At 52.6% G+C, this 27945-nt stretch overlaps 1 protein-coding gene across 15 annotated transcripts in view; it reads left to right on the top strand.

Annotated features, from left to right (window-relative positions):
* SERHL2 (serine hydrolase like 2) overlaps positions 1-27945 on the top strand; it is a 52755-nt gene that overhangs the window by 5791 nt on the left and 19019 nt on the right. For 6 of the 15 annotated variants that reach the window (XR_013398916.1, XR_013398917.1, XM_077949446.1 and 3 more), the window contains exons 1-6: positions 23620-23755; positions 24684-24833; positions 24976-25089; positions 25401-25442; positions 25800-25819; positions 26249-26323. Coding sequence is in view for 13 of the 15 variants with exons in the window: in XM_077949446.1 (XP_077805572.1) it covers positions 23752-23755; positions 24684-24833; positions 24976-25089; positions 25401-25442; positions 25800-25819; positions 26249-26323 (405 nt within the window). In the remaining 2 variants the exon portion in view is untranslated. Of the gene's footprint in view, positions 1-20649; positions 20718-21522; positions 21772-23619; positions 23774-24683; positions 24834-24975; positions 25090-25400; positions 25462-25799; positions 25820-26248; positions 26324-27945 lie in introns of those variants that run through there. The other 9 variants (XM_077949449.1, XM_077949447.1, XM_077949448.1 and 6 more) reach the window with 9 other exon arrangements.

The raw sequence follows: 27945 nt of genomic DNA, 5'->3' as shown, positions 1-27945 counted from the left end.
ATTCTGAAATCAGGAAGAATCCACCAACCTTCCTGATTTTTACTGGCCTGAAGATCCAAAGCCTGTTTTTCCTCCTCTGGGTCATATTCTGGGTGATCTGGCAAGTCAGGTTGCGGAAAGGACACTGCAGGCGGCAGGGTCAGAGGCGCGACTGGGAGTCCAGCTGCCTCCCAGGCTGCAGAGTCGGCTCTTTGGTTACCACGGGCAACGGCCATGTCTTCTTTTTGATGTCCTTTGCAGTGAATTACAGCCACCTGTTGAGGGAGCCAAACAGCTTCAAGCAGGGCCAAAATTTCTTCTTTGTTCTTGATAGCCTTTCCTGCTGAGGTGAGTGGCTACACTCTTGGTAGACGGCTCGTGAACATGCACAGTAGTGAAAGCATAGCTGCCGTCAGTGTAAATGTTAATACGCTTGTCCTTACCCCATCGGAGGGCCTGAGTGAGGGCAATCAAGGGCCTGAGTGAGGGCAATCAACTCAGCCCTCTGTGCTGAGGCACCTGCTGGCAGTGCTTGGGCCTACGGTATATCCGTGTCCGTAGTGACGGCTGCACCAGCCTTTCAAACTCCCTGCTCGAGGAAGCTGCTAGCATCTGTAAACACGGTGGCGTCTGCCTCCTCGAAAGGCACATCTTGGAGATCAGGTCGGCCAGTTTCCGTAGTCTTTAACAGTTCTTGGCAGTCATGGACAGGTGTGGTAAGGTCTGGATCAGGGAGCAAGGTAGCTGGATTTAAACACCTTGTGGGAGAGAAAGTTAAATGAGGCTGATCTCTTCTGGAAACACCTTCACAGACAAACCCAGAATAATGTTGAACCAAATACTGGGCACCTCATGGCTCCAATAAGTTGATGCAAAAACCGAGCCATTGCGGAAAATGAAGAACAGTCACCAACTCCCACCCATGCAGCTGGCTCATTTGCTGGGCTGCCCTCCTCAGAAGGTGGCACGGGAATCCTTGCCTTTGCAGAGAGGAGGCCTGGGGTGTGTGCAGGTGCCCATGGGAAGTGTCTTTGCCATGGGGAAAGCCAGAGCGACCCCTTGCTTATCCTGCAAGGGAAGAAGCTGGAGTTTCCTGACACCAACCCCAGAGGCAGAGCCCACATCCACATTTGGCTCAGCAGGCACTGTGCCTGAGGGACACTGTGAGCCCACAAAAATGTCTTAATTTCTATTAAAACCAGAAGAAAACATGTCACTAATTTATAAGCAGCCCAGCCTGGTTATATGCATCTTTTTAGCCATGCGGGCATAATATACAATTTTTACTTTTTTTTTTTTTAGTGGATGAAGGCCTCATGACAGTCAAAATGTGGTCCCGTTCAGGGCTTCCTCCAACCAGCCGTGTCTGCACAGCCAGGCACCACTTCATCAGGCCTGGCTGCTGGCACTGTTTCTGGGGCGTGCTACAGGACTCCAGGCCAGGGTGGGGAGGAGGGTAGCACCAGCCAGGGACCGGCTCCCGTCAGCTGTAACTGTGTATCCGGTCTGGTCTGCTCCAAAGGCTAGACACGAATTTTGCAGCGTTGTTTTCATCTGTGCTCTGCTGCTACCTCCTTGAGTGGGGTTTGCTTTTCCTCCTGGTCCTGGTGCTTTCAGGCCTGGAGGTGGGGGTCTGTGTCACCCGTGCGGAAAAGTTTCTCTCTGAAATTCTCCTGCCCTCCTGTCTCTGGCCCCTCGTTCTGCCCTGAGGCCGGCCATAGAGACTAGAATCCCTCTTCCTCAGGGTGGGTCAGAGAAACCAGAACCCCTTTCCCCCAAACCAGCCATACAACCTAATGTATGACTAACTTCCCCCTCTGCCCTATCTGTGTCAAAACTGGCCATAAAGAAATTCCCTGGCCTACCTTGTTTGACTGTAGGCCATAAGACCCCCATTCCAGGCCAGGCGCCGTGGCTCACGCCTGTAATCCCAGCACTTTGGGAGGCTGAGGTGGGTAGATCACCTGAGGTCAGGAGTTCAAGACCAGCCAGGCCAACATGATGAAACTCCATCTCTATTAAAAACACAAAAATTAGCCAGGCGTGGTGTTGTGCACCTGTAATCCCAGCTACTCAGGAGGCTGAGGCAGGAGAATCGCTTGAACCCCGGAGGCGGAGGTTGCAATGAGCTGAGATCATGTCACTGCACTCCAGTCTGGGCGACAGAGCAAGACTCCGTCTCAAAAAAAAAATAATAATAATAAGACCCCATTCCAGAGAGGGTCCTCCCCACACCCAGAAGGAAGGAACTCGGCTCAGACAGGCCAGGAGGAATCTAGCCAGACAGGCCCTGCTGGGTTCCCCACTCCATCTGCTAGCATTGGATCAGATCGCTTTTGTCCAATCCTATGTCTCCACAGCTGCCCATACTGTTTGAACCTCAGCATGAAAATGGACAGTTTCCCCTGTATCTTTGGGTCTTCATTCCGAAGGCTCCTGTGACAGGTAAAACTATAATCAAATAAATGCACATCGTTTTCTCCTATTCATTTGCTTTTTGTGAGTTGATTTTCCATGAGCCTTCAGAGGGCAAAGGGGAAGTTTTCCCTGCACCCCTGCACGGTAAAACTAAGTGCTCCCCCGAGTTCTGAGCCTCTCTAGCAAGTGAATTGAACCCAAAGAGAGGGCTGTGGGAACCCCAATTTATGGCTGGTTGGTCAGAAGCAAACACAAAATAGCCCTGGTGCAGTGGCTCACTCCTGTAATCCCAGCACTTTGGGAGGCTGAGGCAGGTGGATCCCTTGAAGTCAGGAGTTCAAGACCAGCCTGGCCAACATGGTGAAACCCCATCTCTGCTAAAAATACAAAAATTGGTGGGGCATGGTGGTGCAGGCCTGTAATTCCAGCTATTGGGCAGGGGGGGCGCTGAGGTAGAAGATTCGCTTGAACCTGGGAGGTGGAGGCTGCAGTGAGTCAAGATCACACCACTGCACTCCAGCTGGGCAACACAGTGAGACCCTGGAAGAAGAAAGAAGCAGAAGAAGGGGAAGAAGAAATAAGAAGAAAGAAGAAGGAAGGAGGAAGCAGCAGCAGCAGCAGCAAACTCACAAAACCTGGGCTTGGGATCAGCTTTGGGAGTGGGGCTCAGGTCTTGTGGGACCAAGTCTTCAACCTGTGGGACCTGAGGACATCTCCAGGTAGACAGTGTTGGGACTGAGTGGAAGCAAAGGACCCCCAGCTGGTGTCTATCACAGAACTGACTCTGCAGGAAGTCCGTGCAGGAGTCTCCCCCGCCTGCAGAGGCTGCACGGGGATGGTGCCCGTGTCCCTGGTGGAAGAGGGAGGAGGCACGAGGAGGAAAGGAAACCCTTAGGTGACCACGGCCAAGGGTGCGAGGGGCAGGTGTGTCCCCCAGCTCACTCTGGAGACTTCTTCCTGTGCTTTCTACCACAGCTAAAGTAAAAAGACCATGAACTGGGTGGCTTAATACAACAGACTTTATTCTCTCACAGTTCCAGAGGCCAGAAGCCTAAAATGAAGGTGTCACATCGAGGAAGGGATCCTTCCTCGCCTCTTGAGGTCTGAAGTAAGAGGGCAGCCATCCTTAAAACCAGGAAGAGGCCCTCACCAGATTGAACCGAATCTTCCAGCATCTTGATCTCAAACTTCCCGGTCTCCAGAACTGTGAGAAACGAATGCCTGCTGTTTGAGCCTCCCAGTCTACCGTATCTTCTTTAGCAGCCACAACAGACGAAGACACCTGCAATCATTGCCAGTGGTGGGCTTGTGGGAGCGTTGCTCTGACCTCTGCTTCCGTCTTCATGTGGCTATTGTCCCTCTGGGACAGTGTCTCTGTGTCCAAATGTTCCTCTTCTAAGGATGCCAGTCATTGGATGAGGGTGTGTGTGGGCGACAAGTCACCCAGGTGCGGAGGCAAGAGACCGAGGGCACGAGCTGTTCCAGTGTAATAAAATATATAAAATAACAAGAGTTATACTATAGATCATAGACATGATTATATATGAATATCATTAATCATTAGTTTGCGGCAATTACTCTTTATTCCAATATTAGTATAATCCTTTCTCTACAATTATAACCTAGGAAAAACCAGGCCATAAAGAGATAGGAGCTGAAGGGGCATGGTGAGAAGTGACCAGAAGACAAGTGTGAGCCCTCTGTCACGGCCAGACAGGGCCACCAGAGGGCTCCTTGGTCTAGTGGTAACGCCAGCGTCTGGGAAGATGCCCGTTGCCAAGCGGACCGTGGTCTAACGGTAGCTAGTCAGTGCCAAGGAAAAGCACCTGCTACTTAGCATACTGGGAAAGGGAGTCTATCCCTTTCCCGGAGGAGTTTAGAGAAGACTACTCCTCCACCTCTTGTGGAGGGCGTGACATCAGTCAGACCGGCCTGCAGTTATCCGGAGGCCTAACCGTCTCCCTGTGATACTGTGCTTCAGCGGTCACGCTCCTGTTTTACTTTCATATTCCACTCTGTACATCTGGCTCTGCCCTCTAGATAGCAGTAGCAAAATTAGTGAAAGTATTAAAGTCTTCGGTCTTTCTGAAAAGAGCATAGAAGAAACAATGAGGTAAGCTATCCTCTCTCTCTCTCCGCCTCGGCTACCTAACAGGGAAGTGCCCCCTGTCCGGTGGACACATGATAAGGTAAAGAGACCTTATCAATCACTCTCTTTACCCTGCCCCTTTTGCTTTGTATCCAATAAATAACAGTGCAGCCAGGCATATCGGTCTCCACGTCTTGGTGGTTGGGGTCCCCTGGGCCCAGCTGTCTTTTCTTTTATCTCTGTGTCTTGTGTCTTTATTTCTACGATCTCTCGTCTCTGCACACGGGGAGAAACACCCACAGACCCTGTAAGACTGGCCCCTACAGGTGTGACCTCATCTGAACTTGATTACAACTGCAAAGACCCTATTTCCAAATAAGGTCACATTCACGGGTACCAGGTAGCCATGAATTTCTTGGGGGCACTTTCCAACTCAGAGCACCTATCGTTCCCTAGGCCTCCTCCCTGGCGCAGCCTCCCCCACCCACCCTCACCGGCTCTCTTTGAGCTCCATGAACCTGGAGCCACCTTCTCAGACCCGCTTTGCTTGACCATGGTTCTGCATGCGAGCTGCCCTCATACCAGCATTTTGGGAGGCCGAGGCGGGCGGGTCACCTGAGGTCTGGAGTTTGAGACCAACCTAACCAACATGGTGAAACCCCCTCTCTACTAAAAATGCAAAAATTAGCCAGGCATGGTGGCAGGCACCTGTAATCCCAGCTACTTGGGAGGCTGAGGCAGGAGAGTCTCTCTTTTTTTTTTGAGACGGAGTATCGCTCTGTCGCCCAGGCTGGAGTGCAGTGGCCAGATCTCAGCTCACTGCAAGCTCCGCCCCCCGGGTTCACGCCATTCTCCTGTCTCAGCCTCCCTAGTAACTGGGACTACAGGCACCCGCCACCTCGCCCGGCTAGTTTTTTGTATTTTTTAGTAGAGACGGAGTTTCACCGTGTTAGCCAGGATGGTCTCAATCTCCTGACCTAGTGATCCGCCCGTCTCGGCCTCCCAAAGTGCTGGGATTACAGGCTTGAGCCACCGCGCCCGGCCGGGCAGGAGAGTCTCTTGAACCCGGGAGGCAGAGATTGAGGTGATCTGAGATTGCGCCATTGCACTCCAGTCTGGGCAACAAGACCTAAACTCTGACTCAAAAAAAAAAAAAAAAAAAAAAAGAGACTGACTCAAAAAAAAAAAAAAAAAAAAAAAGATGATGGGCCAGCGTGGTGTGAAGAAAGATGGAGAGATGAAAGCTACTGAGAATGGGAACTGAGAACTCCTAACCCTGCCATCGACAGGCGTCATCCTGAATAGGTATCTACCTGTTTTTTCTTTCTTTCTCTTTTATTTATTTATTTATTTTTATTTTTTTTTTTTTTTGAGACGGAGTCTCGCTCTGTCGCATAGGCCAGAGTGCAGTGGCCGGATCTCAGCTCACTGCAAGCTCCGCCTCCCGGGTTTACGCCATTCTCCTGCCTCAGCCTCCTGAGTAGCTGGGACTACAGGCGCCCGCCACCACACCCGGCTAGTTTTTTTGTACTTTAGAGACGGGGTTTCACCGTGTTCACCAGGATGGTCTCGATCTCCTGACCTCGTGATCCGCCCGTCTCGGCCTCCCAAAGTGCTGGGATTACAGGCTTGAGCCACCGCACCCGGCCTCTTTCTCTTTTAGAGATAGGGTCTGGTTTTGTCACCCAGAGTGGAGTACAGTGGTGCAATCATGGTTCACTGCAGCCTCAAAATCCTGGGCTCAAGCAATCTTCCGCCTCAGTCTCCCAAAGCGCTAGATGACGGCTGTGAACCACCGCGCCTTGCCAGCTCCGCTATTAAAGAGAACGTTTGTCACATATTGACAGTGGTTCATCTTTCCTATATGTTTTTGTTTGTTTGCTTGCTTTCTTGCTTTCTTGCTTTTTTTTTTTTTTTTTTTTTTTTTTTTTTTTTTTTGAGACAGAGTCTCGCTCTGTCGCCCAGGCAGGAGTACAGTGGCGTGATCTTAGCTCACTGCAACCTCCACCTCCCAGGTTCAAGTGATGCTCCTGCCTCAGCCTCGCGAGTAGCTGGAATTACAGGCGCCCATCACCATGCCCAGCTAATTTTTGTATTTTTAGTAGAGATGGGATTTCACCACGTTGACCAGGTTGGTCTCAAACTCCTGACCTCAAGTGATCCACCTGCCTCAGCCTCCCAAAGTGCTGAGATTACAGGCGTGAGCCACCGCACTCAGCTTTCCTATCTTTTATTTACCCATTAACATCGTTTGTAATATCCTATTTGGAGCTGAGGCAGAGTTTTCTAGGAGCAAAGGAGGAGGAAAAAGCCCATTCTGCTATCTATGTACGTGCCTCTACTGACACCTAGGCTTGTTGTGAAACCAGCACCCCGGGTCCAACCTTGTAAAGTCAGCACTTGCACTGGCTGCCTAAGGGAGGCACAGGAGGAGCCATCTCTTTTTTTTTTTTTTTTTTTTGAGGCAGAGTCTCGCTCTGTAGCCCAGGCTGGAGTGCAGTGGTGTGATCTTGGCTGACTGCAAACTCCACCTCCCAGGTTCAAGCCATTCTCCTGCCTCAGCCTCCCCAGTAGCTGGGACTACTGGTGCCTGACACCACACCTGGCTAATTTTTTGTATTTTTAGTAGAGATGGGGTTTCACCGTGTTAGCCAGGATGGTCTGGATCTCCTGACCTCGTGATCCCCCCACCTTGGCCTCCCAAAGTGCTGGGATTACAGGCATAAGCCACCGTGCCTGGCCGAGGAGCTGTCTTTAATAGGAAAAGGAGGTATGCCAACCACTGAGCAAGTCTTAAAGTTCACTCCCCGTTGTTACCGGTCTGTGTCTGAGTTTATAGGTGTCTTTTAGGAGAAGAACATACTAGCAGCCTCCACTGTGCCCGTTCAAAAGCTGTAAAGTGGGAAAGGAATTAATTATGTTGAAAGCAGAGTCACAAACCCTCCACGGGGACAGCAGTAGGGGAGCAGGATGATCTATTTAGGTTCAAACGGATGCCTTCAGCCTTCCTGGCACCTGTGGTCCCAGTTACTTGGGAGGCTGAGACAGGAGAATTGCTTGAACCCAAGAGGCAGAAGTTGCAGTCAGCTGAGATCCTGTCACTGCATTCCAGACTGGCAACAGAGTGAGACTCGGTCTCAAAAAAGAAAAAGAAGACAATGTTTTTGAGGCAGTCGGATCACCTGAGATCAGGAGTTCAAGACGAGCCTGGCCAACATGGCAAAACCCCATCTCTACTAACACAAAAATTAGCCGGGCATGATGGTGGGTGCCTGTAATTCCACCTACTCAGAAGGCTGATACGGTAGAATCGCTTGAACCCGGGAGACAATGGTTGCAGTGAGCGGAGATCGCGCTACTGCACTCCAGCCTGAGCAGATGAGAGAGGAAATATCTTAGTCTGGCTGGGTGCCCTGGCTAACACCTGTAATCCCAGCACTCTGTGAGGCCAAGGTGGGTGGATCACTTGAGGTCAGGAGTTCAAGATCAGCCTGGCCAACATGGTGAAACCCCATCTCTACTAAAAATATAAAAATTAGCCGGGCGTGGTGGCTGGTGCTTATTATCCCAGCTACTCAGGAGACTGAGGCATGAGACTCGCTTGAACCTGGGAGGCAGAGGTTGCAGTGAGCCAAGATCAGGCACCATTGCACTCCAGCCTGGGTGACAGAGCAAGACTCCATCTCAAAAAAAGAAAAAAAAAAAAAAAAAAAAAAAAAAGAATTGTACCAGCCCTTGAGAATCACCAAAGGTAGCAGAGGAGGGCCATGTCAAAGCCACGAGTATAGAAGCCTCAGATGAAGTTCAAGGCCATACAGTCCTAAGGAATGCTAGGAGTCGGTAACACAGCAAGTTAATATCTTTGGGTAGACATGTGCAGCTACAGCTGTGGAATAAATTTCCTCCTGAGAGTGAAACTCTACAGTGAACACCAGCTACAGTGCATTGAAGCAGACATTACGCAAACACTTCAAGAGAAAGGGCACTTGGTCTCAGACCAACGAAGCCCGTGGGCCCTCGGTGTGATACTCTCAATGTATCTGTGGGAAGAGTAGGTCAGTGGCTGATCAGCATTAGATAAAACAGTCAACAAAGCCAGCTCTGGCTGTGCCCATAGCTCATGGCAAGTCACTTCCTCCAGCTGCCCGGGCCAACATCCGTGGGTCATCCCTGACTCCTCCCACCCTCACAACACCCAGCAGCAAATCCTGTTGGCTCCACTTCAAAACGGATTCTGGGCCTGGCGCTGTGGTTCTCCCCTGTAATCCCAGGACTTTGAGGGGCTGAGGAGGGTGGATCACTTCAGATCAGGAGTTTGAAAGCAGCCTGACCAACATGATGAAAGCCCGTCTCTACTAAAAATGCAAAAAAATTAGTCAGGCTTGGTGGCATGCACCTGTAATCCCAGGTACTCGGGAGGCTGAGGCAGGAGAATGGCTCAAACCGGGGAGGCGGAGGTTGCAGTGGGCCAAGGGCCACGCCACTGCACTCCAGCCTGGGCAACAGAGGAAGACTCTTTCTAAAAAAATATAGATAGATAGATAGATAGATAGATAGATAGATAGATAGATAGATAGATCGATCGATCCTGAACCTGGTCACCCTTGGCACCTCCACTACAATGGTCCAAGCGACACCCCCAGCCGGGCCTCCCTGCTCTGATTCCCCTCACCCACTTTCCTCCTGACAGCCAGGGGGATCCAGTTAAAACAATGTTCACACCATTTTTCTGCTCAAACCCACCCAATGGCTTCCACCTCACACAGGGTGAAGTTCATGTCCTGATGGCCTCCAAGTCTCTTTGTGGCCTGTGCCTGATTTGGCATAGCGGCCCTGACCCATCTCCCGGACTTCCCATGGCTGGCTCTGCCCCAGAACCCTGGTGGCTACGTGTGTTTTGGGCGCACCAGTCACCTTCCCTTGGGGCTTTAGCACTTGCTACTCTCTTGGTCTGGAAGGTCCTGCCCGCAGATTTTTCTTTCTTTTTCTTTTTTTGAGACACAGACTTGCTCTCTCACCCAGGCTGGAGTGCAGTGGTACAATCTCGGCTCACTACAACCTCAGCCACCTGGGTTCAAGCGATTCTCCTGCCTCAGCCTCCTGAGTAGCTGGGATTATAGGTGCGCACCACCACACCCAGCTAAATTTTATATTTTTAGTAGAGGAGGGGTTTCACTATGTTGTCCAGCCTGGTCTCAAATGCCTGACCTCAGATGATCCACTCGCCTCAGCCTCCCAAAGTGCTGGGATTACAGGCGTGAGCCACCACGCCCAGCCCTTTTTTTTGGGGGGGGGTGCTTTGGGAGGTGGATGGGACCTTGCTCTGTCAAAGAGGCTGGAGTGCAGTGGTGTGATCATAGTTCACTGCAGTCTCAAATTCCTGGGTACATGTAATCCTCCTGACTCAGCCCCCTGAATACACTATGCTAGGACTACAAGCACACATCAGCATGCCCGGCTCATTTTTAAATTTTTTGTAGAGATGTAGTCTCACTCTGTTGCCTAGACTGGTCTCAAACTCCTGGCCTCAAGCAACCATCCTGTTTAGGCCTCCCCAAGCGCTGAGATTATAGGCATGAGCCAGCATGCCCAGCCCCTCTTGTCTTTTTTCAAATATGAATGTCTTCCAGTTGGTGAGATCTTCCCTGACCCCCACTATCTAACAACTACAGTTCCTCACCCTACACACTGTTAACCACCTTGTCTCCCATTTTTCTCCATAACAGCACCAAGTAACACACCCAGGAGTTCCCTTGTCTTTTCTAGTAGTCTGTGTCCCATCACTGCAACGTAGGCCCCGTGATGGCAGGGGCTTGTCTGTTTTGTTCACTGGGAGCCTGTTAAGATGTGTTAGGTGAATGAGGCTGGGCACGGTGGCTCATGCCTGTAATCCCAGCACTTTGGGAGGCCCAGTCAGGAGGATCACAAGGTCAGGAGATCAAGACCATCCTGGCTAACACGGTGAAATCCCGTCTCTACTACAAAGTACAAAAAATTAGCTGGGTGTGGTGGTAGGTGCCTGTAGTCCCAGCTACTCAGGAGGCTGAGATAGGAAAATGGCAAGAACCCAGGCGGGAGCTCTCAGTGAGCCAAGTTCACACCACTGCACTCCAGCCTCGGTGACAGAGCAAGACTCCGTCTCAAAAAAACAAACCAAAAAAAAAGGTGTTGGGTGAATGAATGTGACTGCTGTCCGGTTCTGTTGGAGGGTGTTTTTTGTTTGTTTTTGAGATGCAGTCTCTCTCTGTTGCCCAGGCTGGAGGGTGGGTGCATTCTGAGGGTGTGTTATCAGGGCCATGCCTGCAGGATGCAAGGGACAGCCAACAGCAGGAGGGCAATGCAGGCTCCCCATGCCCCCTCAGGAAGGCTCGAAGCAGGGATGTCCTTGAGTTGACTGGACACGGGTTACAGCGAGCTCCTGGGAAGAGCGGCTCTCACCAGCCAAGGGACATTCTCGGAGGGGCTGATGGCTGCTGACCTTCCCACCAGCTGGGGAATGAGACCCTCACCCTGAAGGGAGAGATTGGGTCCGGAATTGGTGGCTTCTTGGTCTCCCTGACTTCAAGAATGAAGCTACAGACCCTCATGGTGAGTGTTGCAGTTCTTAAAGATGGTGTGTCTGGAGTTTGTTCCTTGTGATGTTCAGACGTGTTTGCAGTTTCTTCCTTCTGGTGGGTTTGTGATCTTGCTGGCTTCAGGAGTGAACTTGTAGACCTTTCTGATGAGCGTCACAGCTCATAAAGACGCTGCGTCGGGAGTTGTTCCTTCCTTCCATTGGGTTCCTGGTATCGCTGGCCTCAGGAATGAAGCTGCTGACCTTCGCAGTGAGTGTTACAGCTCATAAAGGCCGCACAGACCCAAAGACTGAGTAGCAGCAAAATTTATTGCAAAAAGAGAAAGAGCAAACCTTTCACAGCATGGAGGGTGACCTGAGTGGGTTGCCGCTGCTGGCTGGGGCTGCCTGCTTTTATTCCCTTATCTGACCTCACCCACGTCCTGCTGATTAGTCCATTTTACAGAGAGCTGATTGGTCCATTTTACAGAGAGCAGCTTGGTCTGTTTTACAGAGAGCTGATTGGTCCGTTTTGACAGGGTGCTGATTGGTGCGTTTACAATCCCTGAGCTAGATAGACACAGGGAGTTGATTGGTGCATTTACAATCCCTGAGCTAGACACAAAGTGCTGATTGGTGCATTTACAATCCTCCAGCTAGACATAAAAGTTCTCCAAGTCCTCGCCAGATTAGTTAGATACAGAGGGCAGATTGGTGCATCTACAAACCCCCAGCTAGACACAGTGCTGATTGGTGCATATACAATCCTCCAGCTAGACATAAAAGTTCTCCAAGTCCCCACCCCACTCAGGAGCCCAGCTGGCTTCCCCTAGTGGATCCCTTGCCGGGCGACGGGTGGAGCTGCCCGTGAATCCTGCACTGTGCCCCCACACGCCTCAGCCCTTGGGCTGTCCATGGGACCGGGCGCAGAGCAGGGGGCGGCGCCGGTCGGGGAGGCTCCAGCATGGTGTGCTGCAGGTCCCCAGCCCTGCCCCGCCTGGAGGCGGCGAATCCCCGTGAGAATTCCCACGTGGCACAGGCGGGCCAGCAGTGCTGGGGGACCTGGCTGCACCCTCTGCAGCTGCTGGCCCGGGTTCTAAGCCCCTCACTGCCCAGGGCTGAGGGCTCCGGCGGGCCACTCTGAGTGCGGGGCCCACGGAGCCCACACCCACCCGGAACTCAGGCTGGTACCTGAGTGCCTCTCGCAGCCCCGGTTCCCGCCAGTGCCTCTCCCTCCACACCTCCCTGCAAGCATAGGGAGCCAGCTCCGGACTCTGCCAGCCCAGAAAGGGCCTCCCACAGTGCAGTAGTGGGCTGAAGGGCTCCTCAAGCGCCGCTAGAGTGGACGCCCAGGTCGAGGAGGTGTGGAGAGCGAGTGAGGGCTGCTAGCACGTTGTCACCTCTCAGGATCGTGGCCGCTCAGTGGCAATCCCTGCCCGTCCAAACCCAGTGTGGGAGTCACACCATGGCTTCCACCACTTTGAAGGCCTGAGGGCAGGGCGGGGAAGACAAGGAAAAGGCGGTCAGGGTGTGCCACGCGCATGAAGCATCAAGGAGGCCGGGCTGAGCTGAACAGGGCCCCAGTGATGGTGGTGACTGTTAATCCACCAGCACCTTCCACGAGCAGAGGGCCCTCACATCCGTTTCACAAATTGGGAAACTAACAGAGCCGTCAGGCGGCATTCCCAAGAACACAAGTAGCAATGCCGGATGGAGAGCAACACCAAACGGAGAGTAGTAATTCCTGTGGTAGTAATTCCCCTAGAAGATGTTTTGATAAGTTACTGAATAAATACGAACAGCACAGTCTGAGTTGACTTTTTTTTTTTTTTTTAATGGGGCCTTACTTTTGTCACCCAGGCTGGAGTGCAATGGTGCGATCTCGGCTCACTGCAACCTCCACCTCCCGGGTTGAAGTGATTCTCCTGCCTCAGACTCCCGAATAGCTGGGATTACAGGTTCCAGCCACCACACCCAGCTAATTTTTGTATTTTTAGTGGAGACGGGGTTTTGCCGTGGTGGCCAGGCTGTTATTGAACTCCTGACTTCAGGTGATCTGCCTGCCTGGACCTCCCCACCTGCGGGGATTACAGGCCTGAGCCACCACGCCTAGCCTGGAAATGGAAGTTTGACAGAGGTCATCAAGTTAAAATGAAGTTATTAGGGTGGCTTTAATCCAGTATGACTGGTGTCCTCACAAAAAGGGGAAATTTGGACACAGAGACACACACACAGAGGAAAGATGATGTGAAAACACAGAGAGGGGCCGGGTGCAGTGGCTCACGCTTGGAATCACAGCACTTAGGGAGGCCGAGGCAGGCAGATCACCTGAGATCAGGAGTTAGAGACCAGCCTGGCCATCGTGGTAAAACCCCATCTCTGTTAAATATACAAAAAAAATTAGCTGGGCATGGTGGTGGGCGCCTGTAATCTCAGCTACTCAGGAGGCTGAGGCATGAGTTTCACTTGAACCCGGAAGGCAGAGGTTGCAGTAAGCCAAGATCACAGTCATTGCACTCTGGCCTGGGCAACAGAGCAAGACTCCATCTCAAAAAAAAAAAAAAAATTGTACCAGCCCCTGAGAATCACCAAAGGTAACAGAGGAAGGCCAAGTCAAAGCCACAGAGTATAGAAGCCTCAGATGAAGTTCAAAGCCATACAGTCGTAAGGAATGCTCAGAGTTGGTAACACAGCAAGTTAATATCTTTGGGAAGACATGCGCAGCTACAGTCATGGAATAAGATTCCTCCTGAGAGTGAAACTCTACAGTGAACACCAGCTACAGTGCATTGAAGCAGACATTATGCAAACACTTCAAGAGAAAGGGCACTTGGTCTCAGACCAGCGAAGCCCGTGGACCCTCGGTGTGATAGTCTCAGTGTATCTGTAGGAAGAGTAGGTCAGTGGCTGGTCAGCATTAGATAAAACAGCCAACAAAGCCAGCTCTGGCTGTGCCCATAGATCACGGCAACTCACTTCCTCCAGCTGCTCGGGCCAACATCCGTGGGTCACCCCTGACTCCTCCCACCCTCACAACACCCAGCAGCAAATCCTGTTGGCTCCACTTCAAAACGGATTCTGGGCCTGGCGCTGTGGTTCTCCCCTGTAATCCCAGTACTCTGAGGGGCTGAGGAGGGTGGATCCCTTGAGGTCAGGAGTTTGAAACCAGCCTGACCAACATGATGAAACCCCATCTCTACTAAAAATACAAAAAATTGCTAGGTGTGATGGTGGGCACCTGTAATCCCAGCTACTCGGGAGGCTGAGGCAGGAGAATGGCTTGAATCCGGGAGATGGAGGTTGCAGTGAGCCGAGATCATGCCATTGCACTCCACTCTGGGCAACAAGCGTGAAACTCCGACTCAGTAAATAAATAACCACATCATTTCTATTTGACATTCTCTCTGGATGCGTATATGCAAATTTCCCTTTTTCCTAAGGACACCCGTCATATTGGAATATGGCCCAGCCTGATGTCTTAATTTTAACTTGTTCACCTCTGAGAAGAACCTATCCCCAAATAAGATGACATTCTGAGGTAGTAGGAGTTGGAACTTCAACATGCAAATTTAGTGGGGGGAACAAGTCACAGCTCAAACCATTACAGTCCTACTCAATTGTGAGCTAACAATGGGTGCTATAGCTACTAAATTTGGTGTAATAGTGTGTGCCTGTAGTCCTAGCTACTCAGGGCGCTGAGGCAAGAGGATGGCTGGAGCCCAGGAGTTCAAGGCTGCAGTGAGCTATGACTGCTCCACAGTACCCTAGTCTGGGTGATCTTGTCTCTCAAAAAAAAAAAAAAAAAAAAGAAAAACCCAACAACAACAACAACAACAAAAAAAAGCCGGGCGCTGAGGCTCACACCTGTAATCCTAGCACATTGGAGGCCAAGGCGGACAGATCACGAGGTCAGGAGTTCAAGACCAGCCTGGACAACATGGTGAAACCCTGTCTCTACTAAAAAATACAAAGGCTGGGCGCGGTCGCTCACACTTGTAATGCCAGCACTTTTGGAGGCCGAGGCGGGCAGATCATGAGGTCAGGAGATCAAGATCATCCTGGCTAACACAGTGAAACCCTGTCTCGACTAAAAATACAAAAAATTAGCCAGGTGTGGTGGGTGGGCCCCTGTAATCCCAGCTACCCGGGAGGCTGAGGCAGGAGAATCGCTTGAAAATTGGAAGGCGGAGGTTGCAGTGGGCTGAGATTGCGCCACTTCACTCCAGCCTGGGCGACAAGAGTGAAGCTCTGTCTCAAAAAAAAAAAAAAAGAAAAAGGCCGGGCGCGGTGACTCATGCCCCTAATACCAGCACTTTGGGAGACCAAAGCAGGGGGATCACCTAAGGTCGGGAGTTCGAGATCAGCCTGGCTAACATGGTGAACTCCCATCTCTACTAAATATACAAAATTAGCTGGACGTGGTGGCGCATGCCTGTCATCCCAGCTACTCTGGAGGCTGAGGCAGGAGAATCGCTTGAACCCAGGAGGCAGAGGTTGCAGTGAGCCAAGATCACAGCCATTGCACTCCAGCCTGGGCAACAGAGCAAGACTCCATCTCAAAAAAAAAAGAAAAAAAAAAGAAAAAAAAGAATTGTACTAGCCCCTGAGAATCATCAAAGGTAGCAGAGGAAGGCCAAGTCAAAGCTACAGAGTATAGAAGCCTCAGATGAAGTTCAAAGCCATACAGTCGTAAGGAATCCTAGGAGTTGGTAACAGCGAGTAAGTATCTTTGGGAAGACATGCGCAGTTACAGTTGTGGAATAAATTTCCTCCTGAGAGTGAAACTCTACAGTGAACACCAGCTACAGTGCATTGAAGCAGACATTATGCAAACACTTCAAGAGAAAGGGCACTTGGTCTCAGACCAGCGAAGCCCGTGGGCCCTCGGTGTGATACTCCCAATGTATCTGTGGGAAGAGTAGGTCAGTGGCTGATCAGCATTAGATAAAACAGTCAACAAAGCCAGCTCCGGCTGTGCCCATAGCTCATGGCAAGTCACTTCCTCCAGCTACTCGGGCCAACATCCGTGGGTCATCCCTGACTCCTCCCACCCTCACAACACCCAGCAGCAAATCCTGTTGGCTCCACTTCAAAACGGATTCTGGGCCTGGCGCTGTGGTTCTCCCCTGTAATCCCCGGACTTTGAAGGGCTGAGGAGGGTGGATCACTTCAGATCAGGCGTTTGAAAGCAGCCCCTGGCCAACATGATGAAACCCCATCTCTACTAAAAATACAAAAAATTAGCCGAGTGTGGTGGTGGGCGCCTGGAATCCCATTTACTCAGGAGGCTGAGGCAGGAGAATAGCTTGAACCCGGGAGGCAGAGGTTGCAGTGAGCTGAGATTGCGCCACCGCACTCCAGCCTGGGTGACAAAGCAAGACCTTGTCTCAAAAAAAAAAAAAGTTCTAAGAAATCCAGGGGGGGAAGAAAAAGAAAAAGTAGGGAAAGGACATTAAAAATACAGCTGATCCTCAGATATATAAAAAATGATTAAGCCAATTTATAAAAAGAAAAACAATTCTAAGCACTGTAAGATACAATTTCTCACCTATCAAATTGACACAGTTTCAAAGGCTGGATACGGTCATCTGTCAAGGCCATAGGGAAGGAGGCAGCCTTTCTAGTGCAGGAGGGAAGCAGAATGAGACAGTCTGGTGATGCAGAAACATCTAGAAAATGACAAATGTGTTTAGCTTTTGCCCCGGCTCTTCCACCGCTGGGAAGTTATCTCACGGTTACCTCTGCTAGTCATTGGAGCATTGTCTGTAAAGCAAAACATGGGAAACTTTCCAATATTCTCTCTGTAGAGGGTAGACAAATACAACCGTGGAATATTCACCCAGCAGAAGACTTCACAAGTATAAAAAAGAATGAGGCAGCTTTGTGATTTCTTTTTTTTTTTTTTTTTGACAAATACAGGAGAAGCTCAGGAATATATTGCTAAGGTGCAGAACAGCGTATACAGCCAACCTCCTTTTTTTTCTTTGAGATGGGGTCTCACTCTGTCACCCAGGCTGGAGTGCAGTGGCGTAATCTCGGCTCACGCAACCTCTGCCTCCTGGGTTCCAGTGACTCTCCTGCCTCAGCCTCCAGAGTAGCTGGGATTACAGGCATGCACCACCACACCCTGCTAATTTTTGTATTTTTAGTAGAGACAGGGTTTTGCCATGTTGGCCAGGCTGGTCTTGAACCCCTGACCTCAGGTGATCCACCCGCCTTGGCCTCCCAAAATGGTGAATTACAGGTGTGAACCACCACATCCAGCCAAAGAGGAAGTTTCTTAAAGCAGGTGGTGAAAATAGGGTGGACAGGGACAGGGTAAAAACAAAGTAGCCCTGTTGGGCGCAGTAGCTCATGCCTGTAATCCCAGCACTTTGGGAGGCTGAAGTGGGCAGATCACTTGAGCTCAGGAGTTTGAGTCCAGCCTGGGCAACATGGTGAAACCCTGCAAAAATACAAAAATTAGGCCAGACACAGTGGCTCACGCCTGTAATCCCAACACTTGGGGAAGTGGAGGTGGGCGGATCACTTGAGGTCAGGAGTTCAAGAGAAGCCTGGCCAATGGGGTGAAACCTCGTCTCTACTAAAAATACAAAAATTAGCCAGGCCTGGTGGCACACACCTGTAATCCCAGCTACTTAGGAGGCTGAGGCAGGAGAATTGATTGAACCTGAGAGGTGAAGGTTGCAGTGAGGCACAGTCACACCACTGCACTCCAGCCTGGGCAACAGAGCCAACTCTGTCTCAAAAATAATAAAATAAAATCACTCAATGATAATGAAAATACAGCATGTCAAAGTATATGGAACACAGCTAAAAATTTTTTTAGAAAGTTAGAGCGTTAGGCCCGTGTGGTGGCTCATTCCCGTAATCCCAGCACTCTGAGAGGCTAAAGTGGGAGGATTGTTAAGCCCAGGAGTTCAAGACTCCATCTCTACAAAAAAATCAAAAATTAGCCAGGCATGGTGGTGCATGCCTGTAGTCTCAGCTACTTGGAAGGCTGAGGTAGGAGGATCATTTGAGCCCAGGAGGTCAAGGCTCCAGTGAGCCGTTACTGCGCCACTGCAGTCAGCCTGGGCAACAGAATGAGACCCTGTCTCAAAAGAAAAAGAAAAGAAATTTAGAGCATTAAATGCATGTATTGAAGCTGAGTGTAGTGGCGCATGCCTGTAGTTCCAACTACTATGGAGACCGAGGTGGGAGGATTACTTGAGCCTGGGAGTTTGAGGCTGCAGTGAACTGTGACTGTGCCACGGCACTTCAGGCTGGGTGACAGAGCAAGACCTTTTCTCTAAAAACAAAAAAAACTGGCCAGGCCCAGTGGCTCACACCTGTAATCCCAGTACTATGGGAGGCCAAAGCAGGCGAATCACTTGAGGTCAGGAGTTCAAGACCAGCCTGACCAACATGGTGAAGCCCCATCTCTACTAAAAATACAAAAATTAGCTGGGCACGGTGGCAAATGCCTGTAATCCCAGCTACTTGGGAGGCTAAGGCGGGAGAATTGCTTGAGCCCAGGAGGCAGAGGTTGCAGTGAACTGAGATTGCACCATTGCACTCCAGCCTGGGTAACAGAGCGAGATTCTGTCTCAAAAAAGAAAAGAGAAGGCCGGGCGCGGTGGCTCATGCCTGTAATCCCAGCACTTTGGGAGGCCGAGGCGGGCGGATCACAAGGTCAGGAGATCGAGACCACGGTGAAACCCCGTCTCTACTAAAAATACAAAAAATTAGCCGGGCGCGGTTGTGGGCGCCTGTAGTCCCAGCTACTCGGGAGGCTGAGGCAGGAGAATGGCGTGAACCCGGGAGGCGGAGCTTGCAGTGAGCCGAGATCGCGCCACTGCACTCCAGCCTGGGCGACAGAGCGAGACTCCGTCTCAAAAAAAAAAAAAAAAAAAAAGGCCGTGCGCGGTGGCTCAAGCCTGTAATCCCAGCACTTTGGGAGGCCGAGACGGGCGGATCACGAGGTCAGGAGATCAAGACCATCCTGGCTAACACGGTGAAACCCCATCTCTACTAAAAATGCAAAAAATTAGCCGGGCGAGGCGGCGGGCGCCTGTAGTCCCAGCTACTCGGGAGGCTGAGGCAGGAGAATGGCGTGAACCCGGGAGGCGGAGCTTGCAGTGAGCCGAGATCGCGCCATTGCACTCCAGCCTGGGCGACTAAGCGAGACTCTGTCTCAAATAAATAAATAAATAAATAAATAAATAAATAAATAAATAAATGACTGTACATTTCAGTGTATACATATTTGCTAGCCCCCCATGTTTGTTTGTCTTTAAATCTTATGTTCTTCACAGTGAAACCCTGTCTCTACTAAAAATAGAAATTAGCTGGGCGTGGTGGCAGATATCTGTAATCCCAGCTACTTGGGAGGCCGAGGCAGGAGAATTGCTTGAACCTGGGAGGCGGAGGATGCGGTGAGCCGAGATGGCGCCATTTCACTCAAGCCTGGGCAATAAGAGTAGATGTCCGTCTCACCAAAAAAATAAAAAATTAAAAAATAAATAAATCTAATGTTCTTGGTCATGTCTATTCCAGGGTCCAGTCCAGGATACGACATTGCATTTAGTGTCAGGGATTTTTTTTTTTTTTTTTTTTTTTGAGACGGATTCTTGCTCTGTAGCCCAGGCTGGAGTGCAGTGGCCGGATCTCAGCTCACTGCAAGCTCCGCCTCCCGGGTTCACGCCATTCTCCGGCCTCAGCCTCCCGAGTAGCTGGGACTACAGGCACCCGCCACCTCGCCCGGCTAGTTTTTTGTATTTCTTAGTAGAGACGGGGTTTCACCGTGTTATCCAGGATGGTCTCGATCTCCTGACCTCGTGATCCACCCGTCTCGGCCTCCCAAAGTGCTGGGATTACAGGCTTGAGCCACCGCGCCCGGCCAGGGATTGTTTTTATTTCACTGACTTAGCTTGGGGGCCTTGTCTTGCTGATGAAGGAGGAACTCCTGGGAAACATTTCTGTCTCACAAGTGGTTATGTGAACACTTCATATACTCCTATCTTTCTGGATGCAGCTACTATGTTGCCATAAATAAGGTGTGAGAAGATAAGATCTTAAGAATTCCCGGCAGATTCCACGCCCTCCCCCACCCCTGCTTGCTGCTGCTTTTGTGAGCCCTTTTAGGGAGACTGGGAGAGGAAGTTCTTAGCAGTTCTCAGCCAATTCAACCTGCAGACATTGATTGAGGCCCTACTGTGTGCAAGGTCCTCTAGTAGACGCTATTGGAAAAAACAAAGTTGAGTGAAACCTTTTTCCACTTTTTAGGGCAGACATCCAGCCAGAGAGGCAGCCAGACCCAACGGACTGCCATACCAGATAGGGGTGAGAGGCAGGTGGCAGCAGCACTAATGGAGATGGGGAGATAGATGCGTTTCACCTGGGAGGATCGTAGAGCACCTCCTGGAGCAGGTGATTCTGAACCATGCCTTACAAGAAGGGTATGATTTCAGTGGTAAAGGCAAAGGGGAACCGCGTTCTGGGCTGAAGGAACGGCATAAGCAAGGATACAGGAGTGTGAAAATTGGGGGCAGGTGCATACAATAGGCATCCCAGCATTCCTAGAATTGAATGTGGTATAAAGGAGAGCGGGCCCCAGAGAAGGCTTTCCATGCCGGGGCAGGAATCCACCTCCCTCCAGCAGGCGGTGAGAAGCACCGGAGACTCCCACACAGGGAAGTAAGATCGGAGTTCCAGCTGAGCTCCAGCGGGGAGCTGGTGGCATGGCGCGAGGTGATTTCTCTTGTCTTCTTGGGGTGATGACAAGCCAGCCCAGGGGGTGGGAGGAGGGGAGGGTCACAGGAATGAAAGTGAAGACAGGCAGGTGGGGAAAGGCCGAGGTGTGATAACAGGATGTGAGTGTGAAGATGAGGATGGGGGGGGTGGAAGTGGGGGGACTGAGGCCACGAATCTGCCGGACAGAGAAGGGACTGGGTGCATCTGTGTTGAAGGGGCTGGTGGAGCCACAACAGATTGAGGTGAAGATGCTGGAGGTCAGGTCCCCATCCTGGGGTCAGGCTGGAGCCTGGTGCCCAGGCATAAATTTGGTGTCATCAGTGAAGAGGGGGTGCCGATGGGTCCTCAGGGCCGAAGAGGAAAGGGACGAACCCACCTCACAGGGGTTCATGTCTCAATGCCTCTGTCACCCCAGGATCTTTGACCCCTTGCATAACTTGTAAAAGGGTCCAGGCCCATGGAAAGCCAAACTGTTTACTGAGCAGATGGACTGTACCGTGCATGGACCTTTTTAGAAGCAGTCTTGTCATCTCCCAGCTCCTAGCTTCCCCAGGGCCCCACCACTCAGAATAAGGGCCAAGCTCCTTGGCCCCACATGCAAGGCCCGTCATAACCTCGTGCCACCCTAAGCCCCAGTCCATAGCCCGCCCTTGCCCACTGTTTCTAGCCATTGACAACCTTCCCTGCATTGCGGCTCCACCGGGAAGCTCCCTTAACTTCTGCAGCCCAATGTCTTCTCTGTCTCCAGGGGTCGGCTCCCCTGTCCCGGTCCAGGGCGAACTCGTTCCACAGATCTCTCCCCGCCTCGGCGTGCTGTACGGTGGCTCCCCACTCACAAGCGCTGCCGCACTGGAGCCCGAGGGACCACATCCCATTTACTCCCAGAGCTTCCAACTAGCAAATGGTACTGAAGGAACAGGAAGTCCTGTTTTGAGAGCCCCCAGCTAAACTGGGATTTCAGTACCAGAGCAGCCAGCAACGTGCCCTAAGCAGAAAGGTAGGGGGCTAGACGTGGGTGCGTGCGGTGCACCTTACACAGGATACTTCTTGTAACTAGTGGACAACCTCAGGCCTAGTGTCTGACCTATGACCAGAGATCCCTCACATGGGAAAGGCCTTTGTGGCTCTGCTGAGACTTGTGTCCAGTTTATGCTGCCTATCAGCCTGGCCCCGGGAGCCCGGCCTTGGGCAGCCCCTGGTTGTTCTGATGGAAAGTGCAAATTCAACCCACCACTGCAGCAACAAACAAGTCCAGAGATTTTTAATACAGAACATGGGCAAGGAAAGTGTAGTGAGACTGGAGGGAAGTCCTCATTCCTGGTCATGGGAGGCGGGAGTGAAGAGTCAGGCAGAAAGAGCACGTGGCGACTAATAGCAGGTAGAAGGGAATGGTCAGGGGCCAGTAAGTTTGCTGGCTGTTCTTTTTAAAGGAAGCACGGGGAAAGCAGGAGTGCAGTCTGCTAGGCACTAGAGATGCCTCTAAGTGTTGTTTTATTTTTTAGTGGTTGTGGTGGTGGCGTGGGGGAGTCTCACTATGTTGCCCAGCCCTGGTCTCAAACTCCTAGCCTCAAGCGATCTTCTTACCTTGGATTACAGGCCTGAGCCTATTCCCACCCTGTCAGACCTCTAACTTCTTATCTCTGCAGTCATTTGGGTGTGGTATAGGCCTGGAAACTGCCAAGGGTGCCTGAGCCCTGCTGCTTGTAGGAAAAAATTAAATCTTACCAAAATGGACGCCAAGGCAACATAAAATTAGAATTCACTACCAGTACTTGGCCAGGTGTTGCAGCTCACGCCTATAATCCCAGCACTTTGGGAGGCCGAGTCGGGCGGATCACGAGGTCAGGAGATGGAGACCATCGTGGCTAACACAGTGAAAACCCGTCTCTACTAAAAACCCCCCCCCAAAAATTAGCCCGGGCGTGGTGGCATGCGCCTGTAGTCCCAGCTACTCAGGAGGCTGAGGCAGGAGAATGGCATGAACCCAGGAGGCGAAGGTTACAGTGAGCGGAGATTGCGCCACTGCACTCCAGCCTGGGCAACCGAGCGAGACTCCGTTTCAAAAAAAAAAAGTTCACTACCAGTACATGTTCTTATTTGTCCTAGACTTGCCACTGTTTCAGACTCAAAGGGTGCACTTCTCCTCTTTCGTGGTAGGATTTAGTGCATGAATCTGCTCACCCCAAACATCCTCTTCTGAACTTGGGGTTTTCGATCCTTTCCAGGCAGATATTGTTTATAATCCCTCAGCTGGAGGGTTCCTCCAGGTCCCCAGTTTATATATTCATTTGTTCACCTATACAACAACCATTAAGACTTGCTTGTCCAGGCTCTGTTGAGGACCCCAGAACACGGTGGGTACACGGTGGTCTCAGGCTGTCGGTCAGGGGGCCTAGTAAGCCACTAAACAAAGAGTAGCCTTCAGCGCTGCATCGCGGGCCAGCGAACACTCAGAGGCCCAACTCGCTGTGGCTGCTCCCCAGGCCTGGTCCCGCAAGGACGTGGGGGCGGCCGTCAGGACTGCCCAGGGATTGGGGCCCTGCTGGCTTCCAGCCGGTGGGCGCCAACAAGGTGGTGCGAAGGCGGGGCCTGGCGGGTGGGGCGGGGGCCTTCCTGGGGTGGAGCCGGCGGAGTGGAAGCAGGGCCCGCCCGGGGGCGCTAGCAGAGTGGTGAGAAGGCGGGGCCTTCTGAATGCGGACGGGGACGGTAGGAGTTGCAGGGCCTGCGTGGGGCGGGGCGGGGCGGCCTAGGGGTGGGGCGGCCTAGGGGTGGGGCCGGCGGCCACCGGAGCGGGGCCGGCCAGGGCGCAGGGAGGGCGGCGTGAAGGCGGGGCGTGAGGCGTGGAGGCGTGGCCTGCATGGGGCGGGGCGGAGCGGGAGAGACTAGAGGCAGCGCCTGGAAGTGCGGGCGTCGCTCCCCTCCGGCGACTGAGCCAGGTGTGAGGGCGTGACGGCCGCGCATTCGCGGGAAAAGAGCGATGGGTGAGAACGCTGCACCAGGTCTTAGACTCCAGTGGGACCAGGAAGCCTCGCGCGAGCGCTCTGCTGCCCACCCACCTGATTGGGACTGTGGAGGAGAGCGGGATGGAGTGGAGGGTTCGCGGACCGCGTCGCCCTCCTGGGTGTCGCAGCTCCTTCCTCGGCAGTCCCGGGGCGTAAGAGCGCGACCGGCCGGGAGGTGGGGGCCCCGGGACACGGCCGCATGTGGCCTCACAGGGTTCCAGGAGCCCCTGAGTTAGCCGAGCGCGCGCGTGGGTGTCGGGCGTGTGCAGGTTTCCAGCCCGGCAGGGACGGCGGAGGCTGCGAGCTCTGGGGGCAGTGATGGGTCCTGGAGTCCCACCACCTACCCTAAATTTCCACTCCCTCCCTGCCGCCCAGTGTGATCTTGGGCATGTACTGCAGCGCCCAGTGCCTCAGTTTCCCACTCTGTGGAGTATAGAGTGACAGTGGTCCCACCTGTTGCATGTGTGAGGCTTTGGCACCCCTCTGGCCCTTGGGAAAGGCTAAGGAAACTGGCTGTTGACTCTGTTTACTCCGGTTTTACAGGAAAGGAAACTGAGTCTCAAGACAGTTCAGTACTTTGTCCAAGGTCACCCAGCCTGCAAGTGGTAGGGTCCGGGCATGACCAGCGCACCGACCCCAGCACATTCTAGAAGGTTCTGCCCCAGTTTAAATGGGGTACATGCTGTGAGGCCTGCCTCAGGTTTTTCCGGCCTAACTTATGTTTCCCTCCTCTGGGAGTCTCAACACCCATGTCTGGCTCTCTCTCCCCATAACCTTCTGGGGGCAGCTGAGTCTCTCTGGACATGACCCCTGGCTCAAGCACAGCAGGCAGAGATAAGGGGCTCAGGGAGCACCAGCTTCATGGATGAAAGAGTGAAGGAATGAAAGAGCCGGCTCTGTCTTTTAGGTCTCATCTCAGAGCTGAAGTTGGCTGTGCCCTGGGGCCACATCGCAGCCAAAGCCTGGGGCTCCCTGCAGGGCCCTCCAGTTCTCTGCCTGCATGGCTGGCTGGACAATGCCAACTCCTTCGACAGACTCATCCCTCTTCTCCCGCAAGGTGTGAGGCTGGGGCTGAAGGGAAGTCCAGGGGGAAAGTGGGCAAGAAGGTGAGGGGGGAGGTCTGCAGGGGAGTGAGGAGGGCGGGGAGACAGCTGGCATAGACACCTCTTCCTGCCCTCCAACCTGCTTCTCTGTTTCAGACTTTTATTATGTTGCCATGGATTTCGGAGGTCATGGGCTCTCGTCCCATTACAGCTCAGGTGTCCCATATTACCACCAGACTTTTGTGAGTGAGATCCGAAGAGTTGTGGCAGGTAAGAAGCAGTGTATTTTTCGGCACGGGGTTGCTCTGGGACACCCCCTCTTAGCATTGGAGTGGTGCTAGGATCCAGGAAGCTGCACTGGCCTGGGAGTGGGGCCTGGGCTCTGGCCCCAGGTCTGCCAGCAATTCACGGGAGATCTTAGGAAAGTTGAAGAGTTTGCTTCCTCCTGTGGTTCCCCCAAGCTGGTCTCCTGGGTGGACACCCCAGATGCTGGGAAGGAATTTCCTGAGCCCGGGGAGTAGAAGCGAGAGGGCGGGCTGAGCCTGTGCACAGCTGGACCTTCTGGCTCCTTGTGTTTCCAGCCTTGAAATGGAATCGATTCTCCATTCTGGGCCACAGCTTCGGTGAGTACACTGACCAGCAGCTGACCGGGCCCGGAGTAGGGCTGGGAGGGAAGGATAGGAGCTGCTGCCCCACCGCTTTCCCCTGCGCTTATGAGATCTGCAGAGAGAGATGAGAGCATCAGAGATTGACCACTGCGTCCTCTGACCTCAGGCAACTGCTGCAAGGGACGCAGAGATGAGGGAAATGTGGTCTTTTGAGTAGTCGGGTCTGATGAAGGGGCCATCGTGGCCTGATAGTGAGCCCCCACCACCCATATGGAGCCCCCCTCTCCCTCCGCCACTGGTGGGAAGAAGCTTTAGGGTTTGCAGCTGGGGAGGGAGTGAGGGAATGTCACCAATGGCTCTTCTGTCCCCCAGGTGGCATTGTGGGCGGAATGGTGAGTAGATGGCTTTGTCTGGCCAACAGGGGTCCCTGGGTTGGGCTGGGGATGGTAGCACAGAGGAGGAAGGAGAAGGTACCTGGGACAGGAAGTGCCTCCTCCTGTCACAGTAATAGTCATTATACCAGGAAGTTGGTGGAAACGGTGGAGACTTCTGGTAGAGTTAATGTTTCCACGCCCCCATACCCTGTCCCAGAGCACCCTGGAGTCCCGCCATCACCAGGGTCTGCAGCTCAGTGCTAGGTACAGACTTGCGAGTGGTGGGGGAAGGCACACCTTAGGATAGAATATTCTCCTTCTGGTCCCTTGGTCAGCACCTACCCCCCAGCCTAAAAGATATTTCCGGGAACTCCAGGGTCCCCTGGGAAAGGTGGGAGAGTCCTTTCCTTCTTCCCCCTATTCATTCTCCCCTTCTGCTGTCCTCAGTTTTCCTGTATCTTCCCCGAGATGGTGAATAAACTTATCTTGCTGGACTCGCCGCTACTTCTCCTGGAATCGAATGTGAGAAGCGGGGCTTTCGTGCGTGCTGTCATTAGGGAGGACCTGGACCCCGGGCAGTGCTCTCAGCCCTGTCTCCTTTGGTGGACACTAGGGAGGCAGGAGGAGGCGGCAGAGGGTGGGAAAGGGGAGTCAGGGACCCGCTCTCCACCAGAGGACAGCTCTCTGCTGCTTATACCCCTAGGAGTGGTCAGGAGAAGGGGTGTGGGGGACCCCTTGGAAACTGGACGTGTGGCTTGGGATCTGCAGAATGCCAGGCTGATCATGCAGTGGCAGGGGTGGAAGAGGGCAGGAGCCATGGCTGGAGGATGTTGTAGGGCACACAGCTGGGCAGGCGTACCGCACTCACACCCAGTTGAATGCCTTTGCACTGTGTACATGTTGCACCACCACACATGACAGCCCTAAAAGTGAACTGATGGAACAAGTACTGACCCCTCTGGCCACCACTACCCATAACCAGTACTGTCCCTGCATCTGGGTCCTGGCCTGGTTGTTTACCTGCTGGGTGACCCTTGGCAAGTTACTTTGCCTCTCTGAGCCTTAGTTCCCGCACCTGTAAAATGAGGTTGGGCTCCATGCCCTAGCCAGCCCTGACATCCTGTCATTTTCTTGCCAAGGTCTCAGCCTCTCAGTTGTGACACAACTCCCGTCAGTTTCAGTTTTTTTGTCCATAGAAGGACCACAGATCGGCCGGACTCGGTGGCTCATGCCTGTAATCCCAGCACTTTGGGAGGCCAAGGCGGGCGGATCACCTGAGGTCAGGAGTTTGACACCAGCCTGACCAACATGGAGAAACCACATCTCTACTGAAAATATAAGATTAGCTGGGCGCATGCCCGTAATCCCAGCTACTTGGGAGGCTGAGGCAGGAGAATCACTTGAACCCAGGAGGCGGAGGTTGTGGTGAGCTGAGATCGCGCCATTGCACTCCAGCCTGGGCAACAAGAGTGAAACTCCATCTCCGAAAAAGAAAAAAAAAACTACCACAGATGTCATAAGGGCAAGAATCATGTCCATCTCTTTGCCACCACTCCCCGAACCCTGGTACCTAGGAAGGGCTCAGTAAATGTTCCTTGCATGAGCTCAGCTAGCTCAGGGACTATTGTGAGGATCCAGTTCACAGATGGCAGACAGCAGACACTCCCTTCTTTCTGCATTTCACCCACTGAATTGACAAGCGCAGTGCCCCCGGGGGCTTCCTCCTGGGTGAGTCAAGAGGGGCATTTGTTTCTCTTATCCTCCATTCTCAGGAGCAGGTAGATGGGAGTTGCCCCCTCTGCAGCCCCAGGCAGTGGGCCCAAGGCTGTCCTCACAGAGTGAGCCACGCATCCTGGGGGAGTCTGGAAGCCCCAGAACGGTGCCCTTTCCGCCACTCCCTGTCTGCCACTGAGAATGATGGCATTTTTTGAACCAGAAGAAATCGCCAACCCCGGTGGTTCATGGCATCTGGACCCTAATTTCATGCCTTTGCAAAGCACTCAAGAGTTGATAGAGATTCCCCAACCTCCCCATCATCCCACCTGATCTCTTAACTGTCTTTGCCAAGAGGGGCTCAGCGAGAGCGGCGGGCAGGGCTGGGAGGGGCGGAGGCCTCGTCTGCAGCCTGGATCCCTGCCCACCCA

Source organism: Macaca mulatta, chromosome 10 (genome assembly GCF_049350105.2).
Source record: "Macaca mulatta isolate MMU2019108-1 chromosome 10, T2T-MMU8v2.0, whole genome shotgun sequence".
Lineage (NCBI taxonomy): Eukaryota > Metazoa > Chordata > Mammalia > Primates > Cercopithecidae > Macaca > Macaca mulatta.
Note: the sequence above shows the minus strand (reverse complement) of the source record. Positions and strands in the feature narration are given on the sequence as shown.